General features: G+C 45.0%; 1 protein-coding gene across 3 annotated transcripts in view; it reads right to left on the reverse strand.

The window, feature by feature from the left end:
- LOC134957927 (uncharacterized) overlaps positions 1–19930 on the reverse strand; it is a 323394-nt gene that overhangs the window by 33359 nt on the left and 270105 nt on the right. For 2 of the 3 annotated variants that reach the window (XM_063940175.1, XM_063940174.1), the window contains one exon: positions 207–473. The exons of the other annotated variant lie outside the window; for it this stretch is intronic. In XM_063940175.1, the coding sequence (XP_063796245.1) occupies positions 207–473 (267 nt within the window). The remainder of the gene's footprint in view (positions 1–206; positions 474–19930) is intronic. 3 annotated transcript variants of the gene reach the window in all.

Genomic DNA, 19930 nt, shown 5'->3' on the forward strand with positions numbered 1-19930 from the left:
ACTCTGGACTCATCATTCGGCACATGTACCCACCACATTTCAAGGCTTATATGCAGATCGGGAAATGGGTCAGTTTCTTAAGATGCTTCCTACTAATGAGTAGGCCCTATGTCTGACATGCACATGCATATAGGGTGACACATTTTTCATCCTCCTGGAGGAATATTATATAGATGTATTATTTACGCACATTTGATTGTACTTACAATGGGAGGGGTTTGATTTGTTTGCGGATCTGGAGTCCCAATTTCAGCTTCTGGAAAATTAGATGGCAGGGAGGTTGCATTTGTAGATAAAGTCTGCTGCCCATAACTTCCACTGCTATCACTGGGGTTTTGTTGTATGGGATACTGTCCAGCATTTCCAATGTCTTCATCTGTTAGATCCTGACCTACTTCTGGTTCTCCTTCTTCAGCCTCACATCTGTAATCTTCGACAGCAGGAGGGGGCTCCTTGTTTTCAGGTATGAAGTCCTGAAAAACATTGGTTTATGTAGATTTCTGAAAATATGCAAATACAATTTTATTTATATAAAAGAATGGATGCTATAATTATATTTCTTTAATATTGTCCTGGGAATGTGGGAACTAGGGATCTGTCATCCTCACATAAAACTACATTATCATCATCTTTAAAAAAAATCAAATAAGCAACCGTCTACTTTTGTATGATTTAAAAGGAAAATGTACTATGGGGGAGCTGATTGTAGATGTGCTAAGACTGGAACATCTACGATCATTTACTCAGACATGCGGGGGGACGCCCAGCACAGGGCTAGTCCGCCCGGCATATCAGGCCCTACCCCCCCTGCACAGGTACAAAAGCATTGCACGGCGACAATGCTTTTGTACTTGGCGAGTAACTCCTTGCCAGCATAGCTCCTGCGCGCTGGCAGGCGGCTACTCGCTGCGTCCCAGGTCGCATTGGATGCATGTGATGTCACACCTCCCTCCCTCCCACCCACCCTTATGTTGTATAAACAGGACATGCACACTTTAACAAACCAATCATTTCAGCGACAGGGTCTGCCACACGGCTGTGGCTGAAATGACTGGTTTGTTTGGGCCCCCACCAAAAAAGAAGCAATCAATCTCTCCTTGCACAAACTGGCTCTACAGAGGCAAGATGCCCACCTCCTCCTCATCCTCTGATTCCTCACCCCTTTCAGTGTGTACATCATCCTCCTCACAGAGTATTAATTCGTCCCCACTGGAATCCACCATCACAGGTCCCTGTGTACTTTCTGGAAGCAATTGCTGGTAAAGGTCTTCCCGGAGGAATTTATAATTCATTTTGATGAACATCATCTTCTCCACATTTTGTGGAAGTAACCTCCTACGCCGATCGCTGACAAGGTTACCGGCTGCACTAAACACTCTTTTGGAGTACACACTGGAGGGGGGGAACTTAGGTAAAATACAGCCAGTTTGTGCAAGGGCATCCAAATTGCCTCTTTTTCCTGCCAGTATACGTACGGACTTTCTGACATGCCTACTTGGATGCTTTAACTCATATAATCGTCCACCATTCTTTCAATGGTGACAGAATCATATGCAGTTACAATAGACATGTCAGTAATCATTGGCAGGTCCTTCAGTCTGGACCAGATGTCAGCACTCAAACCTGACTGCCCTGCATCATCGCCAGTGGGTGGGCTAGGAAATCTTATCCTTTTCCTCATAGCCCCAGTTGTGGGAGAAAATGAAGGAGGAGCTGTTGACGGGTCACGTTCCGCTTGTGTTGACAATTTTCTCACCAGCAGGTATTTGACCCTCTGCAGACTTGTGTCTGCCAGAAAGAGAGATACAATGTAGGCTTTAAACCTAGGATCGAGCACAGTGGCCGAAATGTAGTGCTCTGATTTCAACAGATTGACCCCCCTTGAATCGTGGCAAAGCGAATGAAGGGCTCCATCCACAAGTCCCACATACTTTGTGGGATCGCTCCGTCTTAGCTTCTCCTTTTATTTCTCCAGCTGCTTCTGCAATAGCCTGATGAGGGGAATTACCTAACTAAAAGTGGCAGAGTCTGAACTGACTTCACGTGTGGCAAGTTCAAAGGGTTGGAGAACCTTGCACAAGATGGATATCATCCTCCACTGTGTTTGAGTCAGGTGCATTCCCCCTACTTTGCCTATATCATAGGTGGATGTATAGGCTTGAATGGCCTTTTGATGCTCATCCATCCTCTGAAGCATATAGAGTGTTGAATTCCACCTCGTTACCACCTCTTGCTTCAGGTGATGGCAGGGCAGGTTCAGGAGTGTTTGCTGGTGCTCCAGTCTTTGCAGTAGCGGATCTTGCCATGGGCAAGCAGGACTTTTGCCCGGGGCGCCGCCTTCCCGAGGGCGCTGGCGCCATCCGGAGGGTGCCGCACCATGGCAAGATCTGACACTGTGTCCCCCGCAGTGCCCCCCTCCCCCCCTGCTGGTCCCCCGCTGTGAAGAGAACCAGACGCTACGCGTCTAGTTTCCCTTCGCGGAGAGAACCTTTTCTGAGCGGTGCGCGATGACGTCATCGCGCACCGCACAGCATTGTGGCACAGATGCTAGGGGTCATAATTGACCTCTAGTGTCTATGCATCCGTGGAGAGGAGCGGCGCTGGCGGTGGTCTGCAGCGGTCTGGAATCAGGAGCGGGGATGTAAGTATACTTTTTTTTTCTTTTCTTTCAGCGGCGCTACAAATGGGGGTGTAACTGACCACGCCCCTCATATTAAGCCACGCCCCTAACATGTCTTTGCCCGGGGCACCACAAGGGCAAGATCCGGCCATGAGTCTTTGGCATGTTGTGGCTGAATGTCAAAAGTGGCCTGCAATTTTTCGGGCCACCGACAGCATCTCCTGCATGCCCGTCATTTTTCAAAAAATTCTGCATCACCAAATTAATTGTATGTGCAAAATATGGGACATGCTGGAATTTGCCCAGATGTAATGCACGCACAATATTGGTGGCGTTGTCCGATATCACAAATCCCCAGGAGAGTCTAATTGGGGTAAGCATTGTGCGATGATGTCCCTCAGTTTCTATAAGAGGTTGTCAGCGGTGTGCCTCTTACGGAAAGTGGTGATACATAGCGTAGCCTGCCTAGGAATGAGTTGGCGTTTGCGAGATGCTGCTACTGGTGCAGCTGCTGGTGTTGCTGCGGGAGGCAATACATCTTCCCAGTGGGCTGTTAGTCACATAGTCCTTAGTCTGCCCTGTTCCATTTGTCTATGGTTAAGTGGACAGTGGGTAAAACTACATTTTTTAGGACAGTGATGACACTTTTTTTGTGACGTCTCTGTACATTCTCTGTATTGCCTGCCTAGTGAAGTCGAACCTAGATGGTATTTGGTACCGGGGACACACTACCTCCATCAATTCTCTAAGTCCCACTGAACTAATGGTGGATACCGGACGCATGTCTAACGTCAACATAGCTGTCAAGGCCTCAGTTATCCGCTTTGCAACAGGATGACAGCTGTCATATTTCATATTCCTCACAAAGGACTGTTGGACAGTCAATTGCTTACTTGAAGTAGTACAAGTGGTCTTCCGACTTCCCCTCTGGGATGACAATTGACTCCCAGCAGCAACAACAGCAGAGGCAGCAACAGCAGCAGTAGGCATACCACTCAAGGATCCTCCGGAGGAATCCCGGTTAGGAGAGGACTCCTCAGTCTTGCGAATGACATGGCTTGCAGGACTACTGACGTTCCAGACTGAGGAGAAAGTTGACGTTGAGGGAGTTGGTGGTGTGGCTTGCAGGAGCTTCGGTACAAGTGGAAGAAGGGATTTTAGGTGTCATTGAACTGCTTACGCTCTTACCCAAAGTTTCACAACTTGACACTGACTTCTGATGAATGCGCAGCAGGTGACGTATAAGGGAGGATGTTCCTAGGTCCCTACCCCTACTTATTACAGATTGACAGAGGCAACACACAGCTTGAGACCTGTTGTCCGGATTTGTGGAGAAATAATTCCATACCGAAGAGGTGGCTTTTTTGGTATTTTGCCCAGGCATCACAATGGGCTTATTCATATCACGTACAACAGGTGTCTCCCCCGGTGCCTGATTTTAACAAACCACATCACCATCAAAATCTTCATCGTCAACTTCCTCCTCAGCGCCAGCAACACCCATATCCTCATCCTGGTGTACTTCAACAGTGACATCTTCAATTTGAATATCAGAAACTGTACTGTGGGTGCTACATCCAGCACTTGCAGAGGGCGTGTAAATGGTGGAAGGAGCCACCTCTTTCTGTCCAGTGTTGGGAAGGTCAGGAATCGCAACCGCCGTCACACTTGGACTCTCCTAGGGGATTTGTGATACCATCTTAGAACGCACAGTTCTTTGCTGTGCTTTTGCCAGCTTAATTCTTATAATTTTTCTAGCGGGAGGATGAGGGTTTCCATCGTCATGTGAAGCTGAATCACTAGTCATGAACATAGGCCAGGGACTTAGCTGTTTCTTGTAGAGATGAGCGGGTTCGGTTCCTCTGAATCCGAACCCGCCCGAACTTCAGGTTTTTTACACGGGTCCGAGCAGGCTCGGATCTTCCCGCCTTGCTCGGCTAACCCGAGCGCGCCCGAACGTCATCATCACGCTGTCGGATTCTCGCGAGGCTCGGATTCTATCGCGAGACTCGGATTCTATATAAGGAGCCGCGCGTCGCCGCCATTTTCACACGTGCATTGAGAGTCATAGGGAGAGGACGTGGCGGGCGTCCTCTCCGTTTAGAGAAGAGAGAGACACAGTATTTTCGGGGAGCATTATTAGGAGGAGTACTACTGTATACTACTATACTACTTGCTGAAGTGATATTTATAGATTAGATAGTGTGACTGTAAGTGTATTATCTGACTTGTGGGGGAGACACTGACAGTGGGGAGCAGTTAGAGTCTGAGAGCAGGACTCAGGAGTACATATAACGTACAGTGCACACTTTTGCTGCCAGAGTCAGTGCCACACTGCCATTGTTGTGACCACACTGACCACCAGTATAATAATATATTTTGTGATTGTCTGCTTAGGCCTCGGAGTACTAGTTGCAAGTTGCAACGTGACCTGTCCTGAAGTGACCACCAGTTTAATAATCAATCACCACCAGTTTAATATATATATATATATATATATATATATATAATTGTATATAATATATATATATATAATATTGTATACCACCTACCCGTGTTTTTTTTTTTTCTTCATTCTTCTTTATACATACTACTATAGTAGCGTACTGTAGCAGTCTGCGGTGCTGTGCTGACCTGACAGTGTCCAGCAGGTCCGTCATCAGTCATTACATAATAAATATATATAGTACCTGTCCGGCTGCAGTACTAGTGATATTATATTGATTTCATCTCATTATCAATAATTTATCATCCAGTCTAGACTCTATATTAGCAGCAGACACAGTACGTTAGTCCACGGCTGTAGCTACCTCTGTGTCGGCACTCGGCAGTCCATCCATAATTGTATACCACCTACCCGTGGTTTTTTTTTTTCTTTCTTCTTTGTACATACTACTATAGAGTATAGTAGCTTACTGTAGCAGTCTGCGGTGCTGCTGAGCTGACAGTGTCCAGCAGGTCCGTCATCAGTCATCATTACCTAATAAATATATTATCTACCTGTCCGGCTGCAGTACTAGTGATATTATATATACATACATATATATATTGATTTCATCTCATTATCAATCATCCAGTCTATATTAGCAGCAGACACAGTACGTTAGTCCACGGCTGTAGCTACCTCTGTGTCGGCACTCAGCAGTCCATCCATAATTGTATACCACCTACCCGTGGTTTTTTTTTTTCTTTCTTCTTTGTACATACTACTATAGTATAGTAGCTTACTGTAGCAGTCTGCGGTGCTGCTGAGCTGACAGTGTCCAGCAGGTCCGTCATCAGTCATCATTACCTAATAAATATATTATCTACCTGTCCGGCTGCAGTACTAGTGATATTATATATACATACATATATATATTGATTTCATCTAATTATCAATCATCCAGTCTATATTAGCAGCAGACACAGTACGTTAGTCCACGGCTGTAGCTACCTCTGTGTCGGCACTCGGCAGTCCATCCATAATTGTATACCACCTACCCGTGGTTTTTTTTTTTTCTTTCTTCTTTGTACATACTACTATAGTATAGTAGCTTACTGTAGCAGTCTGCGGTGCTGCTGAGCTGACAGTGTCCAGCAGGTCCGTCATCAGTCATCATTACCTAATAAATATATTATCTACCTGTCCGGCTGCAGTACTAGTGATATTATATATACATACATATATATATTGATTTCATCTCATTATCAATCATCCAGTCTATATTAGCAGCAGACACAGTACGGTAGTCCACGGCTGTAGCTACCTCTGTGTCGGCACTCGGCAGTCCATCCATAAGTATACTAGTATCCATCCATCTCCATTGTTTACCTGAGGTGCCTTTTAGTTGTGCCTATTAAAATATGGAGAACAAAAATGTTGAGGTTCCAAAATTAGGGAAAGATCAAGATCCACTTCCACCTCGTGCTGAAGCTGCTGCCACTAGTCATGGCCGAGACGATGAAATGCCAGCAACGTCGTCTGCCAAGGCCGATGCCCAATGTCATAGTACAGAGCATGTCAAATCCAAAACACCAAATATCAGTAAAAAAAGGACTCCAAAACCTAAAATAAAATTGTCGTCGGAGAAGCGTAAACTTGCCAATATGCCATTTACCACACGGAGTGGCAAGGAACGGCTGAGGCCCTGGCCTATGTTCATGGCTAGTGGTTCAGCTTCACATGAGGATGGAAGCACTCAGCTTCTCGCTAGAAAACTGAAAAGACTCAAGCTGGCAAAAGCACCGCAAAGAACTGTGCGTTCTTCGAAATCCCAAATCCACAAGGAGAGTCCAATTGTGTCGGTTGCGATGCCTGACCTTCCCAACACTGGACGTGAAGAGCATGCGCCTTCCACCATTTGCACGCCCCCTGCAAGTGCTGGAAGGAGCACCCGCAGTCCAGTTCCTGATAGTCAGATTGAAGATGTCAGTGTTGAAGTACACCAGGATGAGGAGGATATGGGTGTTGCTGGCGCTGGGGAGGAAATTGACCAGGAGGATTCTGATGGTGAGGTGGTTTGTTTAAGTCAGGCACCCGGGGAGACACCTGTTGTCCGTGGGAGGAATATGGCCGTTGACATGCCTGGTGAAAATACCAAAAAAATCAGCTCTTCAGTGTGGAGGTATTTCAACAGAAAAGCGGACAACAGGTGTCAAGCCGTGTGTTGCCTTTGTCAAGCTGTAATAAGTAGGGGTAAGGACGTTAACCACCTCGGAACATCCTCCCTTATACGTCACCTGCAGCGCATTCATAATAAGTCAGTGACAAACTTTGGGCGACAGCGGAAGCAGTCCACTGACCAGTAAATCCCTTCCTCTTGTAACCAAGCTCACGCAAACCACCCCACCAACTCCCTCAGTGTCAATTTCCTCCTTCCCCAGGAATGCCAATAGTCCTGCAGGCCATGTCACTGGCAATTCTGATGAGTCCTCTCCTGCCTGGGATTCCTCCGATGCATCCTTGCGTGTAACGCCTACTGCTGCTGGCGCTGCTGTTGTTGCTGCTGGGAGTCGATGGTCATCCCAGAGGGGAAGTCGTAAGCCCACTTGTACTACTTCCAGTAAGCAATTGACTGTCCAACAGTCCTTTGCGAGGAAGATGAAATATCACAGCAGTCATCCTGCTGCAAAGCGGATAACTGAGGCCTTGACAACTATGTTGGTGTTAGACGTGCGTCCGGTATCCGCCGTTAGTTCACAGGGAACTAGACAATTTATTGAGGCAGTGTGCCCCCGTTACCAAATACCATCTAGGTTCCACTTCTCTAGGCAGGCGATACCGAGAATGTACACGGACGTCAGAAAAAGACTCACCAGTGTCCTAAAAAATGCAGTTGTACCCAATGTCCACTTAACCACGGACATGTGGACAAGTGGAGCAGGGCAGGGTCAGGACTATATGACTGTGACAGCCCACTGGGTAGATGTATGGACTCCCGCCGCAAGAACAGCAGCGGCGGCACCAGTAGCAGCATCTCGCAAACGCCAACTCTTTCCTAGGCAGGCTACGCTTTGTATCACCGCTTTCCAGAATACGCACACAGCTGAAAACCTCTTACGGCAACTGAGGAAGATCATCGCGGAATGGCTTACCCCAATTGGACTCTCCTGTGGATTTGTGGCATCGGACAACGCCAGCAATATTGTGTGTGCATTAAATATGGGCAAATTCCAGCACGTCCCATGTTTTGCACATACCTTGAATTTGGTGGTGCAGAATTTTTTAAAAAACGACAGGGGCGTGCAAGAGATGCTGTCGGTGGCCAGAAGAATTGCGGGACACTTTCGGCGTACAGGCACCACGTACAGAAGACTGGAGCACCACCAAAAACTACTGAACCTGCCCTGCCATCATCTGAAGCAAGAAGTGGTAACGAGGTGGAATTCAACCCTCTATATGCTTCAGAGGTTGGAGGAGCAGCAAAAGGCCATTCAAGCCTATACAATTGAGCACGATATAGGAGGTGGAATGCACCTGTCTCAAGCGCAGTGGAGAATGATTTCAACGTTGTGCAAGGTTCTGATGCCCTTTGAACTTGCCACACGTGAAGTCAGTTCAGACACTGCCAGCCTGAGTCAGGTCATTCCCCTCATCAGGCTTTTGCAGAAGAAGCTGGAGACATTGAAGGAGGAGCTAACACGGAGCGATTCCGCTAGGCATGTGGGACTTGTGGATGGAGCCCTTAATTCGCTTAACAAGGATTCACGGGTGGTCAATCTGTTGAAATCAGAGCACTACATTTTGGCCACCGTGCTCGATCCTAGATTTAAAGCCTACCTTGGATATCTCTTTCCGGCAGACACAAGTCTGCTGGGGTTGAAAGACCTGCTGGTGAGAAAATTGTCAAGTCAAGCGGAACGCGACCTGTCAACATCTCCTCCTTCACATTCTCCCGCAACTGGGGGCGCGAGGAAAAGGCTCAGAATTCCGAGCCCTCCCGCTGGCGGTGATGCAGGGCAGTCTGGAGCGACTGCTGATGCTGACATCTGGTCCGGACTGAAGGACCTGACAACGATTACGGACATGTCGTCTACTGTCACTGCATATGATTCTCTCACCATTGAAAGAATGGTGAAGGATTATATGAGTGACCGCATCCAAGTAGGCACGTCACACAGTCCGTACTTATACTGGCAGGAAAAAGAGTCAATTTGGAGGCCCTTGCACAAACTGGCTTTATTCTACCTAAGTTGCCCTCCCACAAGTGTGTACTCCGAAAGAGTGTTTAGTGCCGCCGCTCACCTTGTCAGCAATCTGCGTACGAGGTTACATCCAGAAAATGTGGAGAAGATGATGTTCATTAAAATGAATTATAATCAATTCCTCCGAGAATTGATAATCTGTGAGGAGGGGGATGTACACGGTGATATATCGGAGGATGATGATGAGGTGGACATCTTGCCTCTGTAGAGCCAGTTTGTGCAAGGAGAGATTAATTGCTTCTTTTTTGGTGGGGGTCCAAACCAACCCGTCATTTCAGTCACAGTCGTGTGGCAGACCCTGTCACTGAAATGATGGGTTGGTTAAAGTGTGCATGTCCTGTTTATACAACATAAGGGTGGGTGGGAGGGCCCAAGGACAATTCCATCTTGCACCTCTTTTTTCTTTAATTTTTCTTTGCGTCATGTGCTGTTTGGGGAGGGTTTTTTGGAAGGGACATCCTGCGTGACACTGCAGTGCCACTCCTAGATGGGCCCGGTGTTTGTGTCGGCCACTAGAGTCGCTTATCTTACTCACACAGCTACCTCATTGCGCCTCTTTTTTTCTTTGCGTCATGTGCTGTTTGGGGAGGGTTTTTTGGAAGGGCCATCCTGCGTGACACTGCAGTGCCACTCCTAGATGGGCCCGGTGTTTGTGTCGGCCACTAGGGTCGCTTATCTTACTCACACAGCTACCTCATTGCGCCTCTTTTTTTCTTTGCGTCATGTGCTGTTTGGGGAGGGTTTTTTGGAAAGGACATCCTGCGTGACACTGCAGTGACACTCCTAGATGGGCCCGGTGTTTGTGTCGGCCACTAGGGTCGCTTATCTTACTCACACAGCTACCTCATTGCGCCTCTTTTTTTCTTTGCGTCATGTGCTGTTTGGGGAGGGTTTTTTGGAAGGGACATCCTGCGTGACACTGCAGTGACACTCCTAGATGGGCCCGGTGTTTGTGTCGGCCACTAGGGTCGCTTATCTTACTCACACAGCTACCTCATTGCGCCTCTTTTTTTCTTTGCGTCATGTGCTGTTTGGGGAGGGTTTTTTGGAAGGGACATCCTGCGTGATACTGCAGTGCCACTCCTAGATGGGCCCGGTGTTTGTGTCGGCCACTAGGGTCGCTTATCTTACTCACACAGCTACCTCATTGCGCCTCTTTTTTTCTTTGCGTCATGTGCTGTTTGGGGAGGGTTTTTTGGAAGGGACATCCTGCGTGACACTGCAGTGCCACTCCTAGATGGGCCCGGTGTTTGTGTCGGCCACTAGGGTCGCTTATCTTACTCACACAGCTACCTCATTGCGCCTCTTTTTTTCTTTGCGTCATGTGCTGTTTGGGGAGGGTTTTTTGGAAGGGACATCCTGCGTGACACTGCAGTGACACTCCTAGATGGGCCCGGTGTTTGTGTCGGCCACTAGGGTCGCTTATCTTACTCACACAGCTACCTCATTGCGCCTCTTTTTTTCTTTGCGTCATGTGCTGTTTGGGGAGGTTTTTTTGGAAGGGACATCCTGCGTGACACTGCAGTGCCACTCCTAGATGGGCCCGGTGTTTGTGTCGGCCACTAGGGTCGCTTATCTTACTCACACAGCTACCTCATTGCGCCTCTTTTTTTCTTTGCGTCATGTGCTGTTTGGGGAGGGTTTTTTGGAAGGGACATCCTGCGTGACACTGCAGTGCCACTCCTAGATGGGCCCGGTGTTTGTGTCGGCCACTAGGGTCGCTTATCTTACTCACACAGCTACCTCATTGCGCCTCTTTTTTTCTTTGCGTCATGTGCTGTTTGGGGAGGGTTTTTTGGAAGGGACATCCTGCGTGACACTGCAGTGCCACTCCTAGATGGGCCCGGTGTTTGTGTCGGCCACTAGGGTCGCTTATCTTACTCACACAGCTACCTCATTGCGCCTCTTTTTTTCTTTGCGTCATGTGCTGTTTGGGGGGGGTTTTTTGGAAGGGACATCCTGCGTGACACTGCAGTGACACTCCTAGATGGGCCCGGTGTTTGTGTCGGCCACTAGGGTCGCTTATCTTACTCACACAGCTACCTCATTGCGCCTCTTTTTTTCTTTGCGTCATGTGCTGTTTGGGGAGGGTTTTTTGGAAGGGACATCCTGCGTGACACTGCAGTGACACTCCTAGATGGGCCCGGTGTTTGTGTCGGCCACTAGGGTCGCTTATCTTACTCACACAGCTACCTCATTGCGCCTCTTTTTTTCTTTGCGTCATGTGCTGTTTGGGGAGGGTTTTTTGGAAGGGACATCCTGCGTGACACTGCAGTGACACTCCTAGATGGGCCCGGTGTTTGTGTCGGCCACTAGGGTAGCTTAGCTTAGTCATCCAGCGACCTAGGTGCAAATTTTAGGACTAAAAATAATATTGTGAGGTGTGAGGTATTCAGAATAGACTGAAAATGAGTGTAAATTATGGTTTTTGAGGTTAATAATACTTTGGGATCAAAATGACCCCCAAATTCTATGATTTAAGCTGTTTTTTAGTGTTTTTTGAAAAAAACACCCGAATCCAAAACACACCCGAATCCGACAAAAAAAATTCGGTGAGGTTTTGCCAAAACGCGGTCGAACCCAAAACACGGCCGCGGAACCGAACCCAAAACCAAAACACAAAACCCGAAAAAATTCCGGCGCTCATCTCTAGTTTCTTGCCAATCCGTGTCGTAAATGGCATATTGGCAAGTTTACGTTTCTCCTCAGACTATTGAAATTTCTTTTTTGGGGTCTTTTTACTGAACTTTGGCTTTTTGGATTTTACATGTCCTCTACTATCACATTGAGCATCGGCCTTGGCAGACGACGTTGATGGCATTTCATCGTCTATGTCATGACTAGTGGCAGCAGGACTTATACACCAGTACCACTGGAATTATACTGCAGTATCAATGGAATTATACGGCAGTACCACTGGACTGGATTTATACGGCAGGATCACTGGACTTATACGCAAGTACCACTGGACTGGATTTATAAGGCAGGATCACTGGATTTATACGCTAATACCACTGGAATTAAACAGCAGTTTCACTGGAATTATACAGCAGTACCACTAGACATATACGGCAGTATCACTGGAATTATATGGCAGTACCACTAGACATATACGGCAGTATCACTGGACTGGATTTACACGGCAGTATCACTGAATTTATACGCCAGTACCACTGGAATTATACGGCAGTACCACTGGACATATACGGCAGTATCACTGGATTTATACGGCAGTACCACTGGACATATATGGCAGTATCACTGGACATATATGGCAGTATCACTGGACTGGACATATACGCCAGTACCACTGGATTTATATGGCAGTACCACTGGACATATACGGCAGTATCACTGGAATTATATGGCAGTACCACTGGACATATATGGCAGTATCGCTGGATTTTTTTTTAATTCAACAGTTTTTATTAGGTGTTTCATAGAAAAACAAAAACAGGGAAGACCTTCATGTTACAAACATACAAAGAAACCGACACAGTTGCAATAATCCATCATAAGGTGGGTTCAAGCCACATCAGCGGGGTAACAGATGTATAATAGATAATCGTAGCTTTGAATAAAAGATAAAAAGATGAATAATCCTAACCGATTATGAGGTCTAGGAAATAGTAAACACAGTACCGATGTGCGCCTCAGCATAAGAAATCACCATATACCTAAAGTCAAGCGTACAATTCTATCTGAGGGGTCATTGAGCATTGATATACACAAAAGGTCAATAAAGAAGACAAACAAGAGGGGGGAAGGGAGGAACAATTGGGAAAAGACAATACAAATATAGTCATATCATGGATGAGTAGCGACCAGAGAAGTCATAGGTAAAATTGTTAAAGAAGTGATCCAGGCATGATTAGCAGTTCTAACAAAAGAGAAGGTTAAGTACTCATATGGCATCAGACTCAGCATACAGCCAGGGGTATTATAGGCAATATGATTGCATTTCTTAAGAAAACAGTAGGAAGTCCTAAAAGGAAAACAGTATGTAGGCCTAGGGTGTTAAGGGGCCCTATCGATTTGTCTGTGTAAATACCACGTTGTGGTTTCAAAAAGTTTATAGATGAATGACTGTACATCAGGGTCTAGGGTATCAATATACCTCTCCCACTTCTTGGCAGACCGCCTGACCCCCATTTCAATATCAGGAAGAGTAGCACGCCTCTCAAAATAAAGAATCCGGAGGGTCATGTGTTTTACTGCCATCAAAGAAGGGGTAGACGGTTTAATCCAGTGATTAAGAATTTGTTTCTTGGCAATTGTCAGGATAACCGATAATACTGGGACAATATCCCTATCTTCAGGCGCAAGAGACCATTCCCAAAAATCAAGTAGCAGACAAGCCTTCGGGCATTTAATTAGCTGTAAGTTAAATACTGTGTTGAGATAAGCAATCACCTTGTACCAAAACTTGGATATTTTCCGGCAAGACCACATATTGTGGTACAAGGTGGCACTATGCGCAGTACACTTGATGCAACAGCCAGAGTCATCGGGGACCATGTGAGCCCCCTGGTTAGGTACTATATATGCCCTTTGAAGAGTCTTCAAGTGAGCCTCTTGTAAAGAGGCAGAGTGTAGGAACCTAAAGGTGGGCAAAATGTTATCTAAGAATTCAGCGCACAATCCCATATTGGGAATATCTCTGGACCAGGAGGACAATGCTGAACCCCAGAGCCGGTCTCTATATGAGACGCTAAAGGTGGACCTGAAGTAACTAAGATGGTATGGGCAATCTTTAGTGAGCACCATCAAGGTGCGGAGCGGGTCTGTGGCAGCCTCAGAGATCATTGGGTGGGACTGGGAATGAGCAAAATGTCTAGCCTGCAAGTACATAAAAAATTCCTGGTGGGAAATACCAAATTTTAGCTGGATATCAGAGAAAGAAAGCACTGCTTTGCCTCCCGGATCATATATGTCTCTAATGGCTGCGATCCCCTTTTCCCTCCAACTCAAAAAATGTGTGTTATCCAAGCCAGGGAGGAAACATGGGTTGCCCCAAAACGTAGTGTGAAGAGAGATGTCAGGTTTTCTATGGGCCTTAATGTGAGTGGTTTGCCATGCTTGATATGTATGCCAGAATAAAATATTGTGTTTCATCTCAGATGGGAGCCGGGATTTCGGAGTGTGTAAGAGTGCAGCAGGGGAGAAGGGGTGGAATATGGCGAGTTCAAGTGGCAAGTTTGTAAATACTGATCTGCCCCAAAGCCAGTCTGTAATATACCGATACATCGCTGCTCTACTAAATAGAACAGGATCCGGGATCCCCATACCTCCCTCTTCATGCAACAACTGCAATCTAGCGTAGGGGACCCTCGGCCGTTTACCCGCCCATAGAAATCTAGTGAAACACTGTTTAAGAAAAAGGACATCTTTCTCAACGAGGGCAATAGGGAGCATAAGAAGAAAATAAGAAATCTTGGGAAAGACAACAGGTTTAATAACTTCTGCACGACCCAGAAGGGACAAGGGCAGAGACGCCCAATCTGTAAAGATTTTAGACACATTAGATAAAATAGGACCAAAATTAACCGTATATAACTGTGATAGGGATTGTAGGGATCTGGACCCCTGAATACCGAAGACTATCGTGAACCACAGGAAATCGGGACAGGACCGGGTGTAATGAAAAAAGGGAAGAATCTCCTGAAAGGAGGAGAAGCACAGATTTGGATATATTAATTTTGTACCCTGCAAAGGAGCCAAATTGTTCAATCAGGGAGACAATCGCAGGGATGGACGTATCAGAATGGGAAATAAATAGAAGCATATCATCAGCATACAGTGATAATTTTACTATGGTGTCCATTATTTTTATGCCTGTAAATCTGGGAGAATTTCTCAGGGAGACAGCAAGGGGTTCTAAAGCTAAGGCAAATAATAAAGGTGACAATGGGCAGCCCTGTCGTGTGCCACTCTGGATGAGAAAAAGGGAAGAGAGGATACCATTCCCCAAAACTTGAGTGGATGGAGATTCATATAATCGGGAAATAAGAGAGACAAAGTCCTCAGGTGCACCAAATCGGTGGAGCGTTTCATATAGATGGTGCCAGGTGACCAGGTCAAATGCCTTTTCGGCATCAAGCGACAATAATACATTAGTGTCAGTGGGTTTGGAGAGCTGGAAAGCCTGCATAACAGTCAAGACCTTTCGTATATTGCTTACTGATTGCCTACCCCACACAAATCTGGTCTGGTCCGAATGAACTATATCAGGAACTATAAATTTAAGTCTATTCGAGAGGATTTTAGTAAACAATTTATAATCCGTTGTAAATACCAAATTGCCTTCTAACAAATATTTTAAATGCCAGCTCTAATATATATTGTAGACGCCTGCACATCTTATTACCATGTGCTATACATCACAAAACACTGCATCCGATAAGAGAAAACAATACACCCACACATTATCTGAGTTCCAAAGCTCATTGATGTATATATTTGTTATTAAAAGGATATGTATTCAATATATCACAATGTACAGTATACATATAGTTACATGGTTACAATTTATACAGTAAGCAGTTAATACATACAGTTACAGGCCAGCAAATACATCACCATATCTTTCTCATATAAAAGTCTTCCCTCCATATCACTCTCTCTCTCTGTAAATAAATACAGGAACTGGTCTGGCAGCACCTCCATCATCGTCCGGGACAAAACAGCAACTCCCTCCTGTGTGTCTCTTTAATGTGTTATCTAGTTTGGGGGAGTGCACACATCTAGTCTAAGGGAGGGTACTTTCTCATTCATGATGAGTCACTGGTCTGTTCGTATGCTAAACAGGTTCAGCCTTGAAGACATCAAAAGGGGCTGGCCTGAGTTTCCTGTCCACCACCTGTTTGGAAATGTCTATTGTCCTAATAAGAGTGATTTTAGCTTTCATACATTTAATCATAACTACTTGTTGCAATGTCCTACAACTTAATAACAAGTATCAAATGAATCTACACATTAATCTGGTTGCTTTAATACCAAATATGACAGGTCTATCTTGCTTCGTTCCAATAATACACATACATGACATTACTCCATTATATAATTTTAAATCATTATGATGTCTGGCGCTTGATATTATTATAATTATGTGCTGTATGAAATAAGTGTCGAATCCATCTCTGTGGCATGTCCGTGAAAATGCGTGTGTTACCATATATTGCTGTGCTCACTGCGCGTATTTGCTAGCATAGCGACTTATATGTGTGGAGTCTGTATGTTCTTTCTATGTAATATTTTTGACTTCGACAGTCCACCCTTTGGCAGTAAACAATAACTGCCATCAATTATTAACATAAGGAAAAAAAATATTTCAGACAATAATCGGTGACCTAGACACAAGTATGTATTCATTTCACAAATCAGATGTTTGACCATATTTGGGGAAGACAGTGAGGAGGACGAGACATCCTCTATATGCACTCGGCGGTCACGGGACCACTGGTTGGGTGTGGGACAACATTCAACCTATAGAGTATGCTGGGACTGTGCTTTGGCCTATAATGTCTGATTTGGACGAACATTTCACACATACATGTACCTACGTCTTTGTACACTGATGTTTGGATTCGATTGAGGTTCTGCTGTGTAGATGAAGAAGACACAAACAAATCGTGAAAGTGACATAAAATTTTCGTGATCTACATATTCCTATCCTTTTCTGAACATTGTTTCCATTTCTGGAACGTATGCTAGGTATGTTTAATAATTGAACAAGGGTTATAAGTAGTGTCCTTCCTAAATAACATAAACCTTCGGAGTTCGGGGAGAGCCACTCATAAACCTTTCTTCCACATATATTAATGAGCTCTTTATCTGCAATGTGTGAATAGCCATTGTCTGATTGTTTCTGATTACCTCCGAACTCCATAACTACTAGACCTTTGATTTTTCTCTGGCTTTAACAAACTGATCGGCTAATCCTGGGATCCTATAAGGAAATCACTCCTTCCTCCAGAACCAGTTCCAGTCCCACACTCGACTCCTCATAAAAAAACCTCGCAAAAATAGAATGTCCTGAAAAAAAATGTTTGTCAGTGGGAAAGAGAGAAAAGAGAAATAGAACAAAACAACTCTTGTTCGTAACAAATCAATTACAATGACTAGTCTTTCTGCAATCCTTTAGTACGCTCAGGTAGTGCTCAACAGTGCCGCCTCTCAGTCTTCACGGAACAGAGTCTCTGGTGATACTTTTGCGATCTCACTCCATTTACGAGTTCCTTCCGGACTACCGACTTTCCTGCAATGGGAATCGTGGACCCAAGTCTCTCTTTCGGCTACTTTCACTGGGATAGTGCTGTCAACAAAACTTGGTACGGTCCTTCCCACCTATTAGGCAACCTGAGCGTAAGAACAATCACACAGTCTCTTGGTTCACAATCAAGACAGTATTTGGCATACCAGCAATCAACAGTTTCAAGTTCTTTTGTCAAGTTCTCAAATGCTGGCTCATCTCGATAAAGTACTGTACTGTCACCTCATTGGTGTATTTCTGATCATTGTGCGGATCAATCATGACATGAGGTTGTCTTCCAAAAACAAAAACAAAAAACACAAAACACAAATACCAAAACCAAAACAAATTTCGAAGAGGGTGATTCATTAAGTGAAGATCTGGGAGTGGTTCTGATGCTACATAATACTAGTGGCAGTATCTATGATCACAATAGTACAATTTCAAGCTTTGCTCCTACTTCTAGGGGTACCATTATCTACACACAAATTTCTGCGCAATTTTTTCTTTGTAGTAAACACAGCAGCATCCGTGGCGGCAAGAAATGCCTCTACCCAGTTTGAGAAAACATCAGTGCACACCAATACATAACAATAATTCCTAAAGGGTGTTAACTGTACGAAGTCTTTGTGTGTTTGCAATGTAGAGTACCATGAGCATAACTCAAAAAAAAAAAAAACATCTCTAGAGGAGAGAGAGAAGAAGAAAATGAAAAAAGAAAATGTCAGGTTTGCCATTCCCCAACAGGCATATCATTGTCTATACAAAATTTCCCTTCACCAGTATTCTCAGCCTTCCTCCACCCTTTGTGCATGACAAGGCACACTGCAGTGATACTGGTGTTATCATGCTGTTGGGATATACTGGGTTCAGGCAGAACTCTGAAGGACCTAGGCATGTGGAGTTTGAACTGTAATCGGGTCCAAGTATTGTACCACCCTGTGTGAACGCAAATGATGAAGAGGAAACTGTAGAGAAACAGAATAGAGGTTGGTGACAGGTGAGTTTGTAGAGGTGGAGAAGATTTTATAAAAATTTGACAACTGGATTGGGCACTACGGGGAAGTGGTTCTCTGCTTGGTCTACTCCCCTTAAAAAAATTCTGTGTTTGTCGTATCGCTATTGGGACTATCCCAGCCATCAATCCAGTGTCCTGTCCATCCTAAGTTCATAGGGAACCCGGTATCTGTGAGATGATTTCCTCTACCTGTGATGGACATGCATCTAGAACAGTGAAATGTAACATTAGTCTTTGTGGATGTCTCACATACTTAGTACTTCCTGAGCGGGAGCACATTATATGTATATCATATCTAAAAAAGCTCCTGTTAAGTTAATCAGGGGCCATTTCTTCTAGGAAAAAGAAGCAAAAGTTTAGAGGCCCCATCTTAACCCCAGCAAGTTTTGTCAAACGGTAATGTTGCATTTATTTTGTTCTTCCCATTAGCCGAATTTGTGTTTTCTATATGGCTTATGATTCCTTACTATATGTCCCTTGGTCCCGTCTATGTGTTTAATAATGTGGCTTGTGTTTTCTGTCTAGGGGGTCTATATTGACTATGTGTCCTACTACTCCTACAATCTCTGGCAAAATGCCCTTCCTTCCTACAAGTGTAACATATTATTGACCATTAGGGATCTGGGGTTTGGACTGATGGGTCTTTCCTGTATGTGCCTGTATACTTACCGTCCTCAACCTCTCCACCTGTTGTTCTCTGCGCCTAGCACTATTCTTGTGATGTTCAATAGCACACTCTAAGATTAGCTACTGTGACCCCTTTCCAATTTTGCAAAGAAGTCTGCACCCTGACCCTCAATGCCTTATTGAGCCCGTCCATTAGCACAGAGACAGCCACCTCCCATTTGCCGAATTAGTGTTTACCAGTGATCTTATCCAGATGGAGAGTTTTCTATTACTGCAAAAGACAAAAAAAAAGTTTAACAAGCTTCTAGGTCATGCGAAGTATTCATTCAATCCTTCTCATCCCGTATTAAGGGTCTGTACATGGTCCAACAAACATTTCCGGGCTTATCTTGACTAGGGGCATTACTAGGAATGAATACTTCTTATATGGTAACTGAAAGAAATACCCGGGGTTACCCTGTCTCTGTCCGCTTTCCTACTGGCTAATACTAAAGTGTGGACAGGTTTTTTTCCATTTCTGACGTTAATTTCTTGATTTTTTTGTTTTATTTTTTGGGTTTTACGATATATGTACACAAATGATACCATACTTACCAGTTCCACTGGTCTCAGCCACTTCCCCCGCAGGCTACTGCTCTTCTTTTACTGGTTGGATACTCCTCTGAGTGCATGAGAAATGGCTGAAAACAATCAGGTCACCTTCTCCTCCTAAATAAAACTTCAACAT

This window comes from Pseudophryne corroboree, chromosome 9 (assembly GCF_028390025.1).
Source record: "Pseudophryne corroboree isolate aPseCor3 chromosome 9, aPseCor3.hap2, whole genome shotgun sequence".
NCBI classification, from domain to species: domain Eukaryota; kingdom Metazoa; phylum Chordata; class Amphibia; order Anura; family Myobatrachidae; genus Pseudophryne; species Pseudophryne corroboree.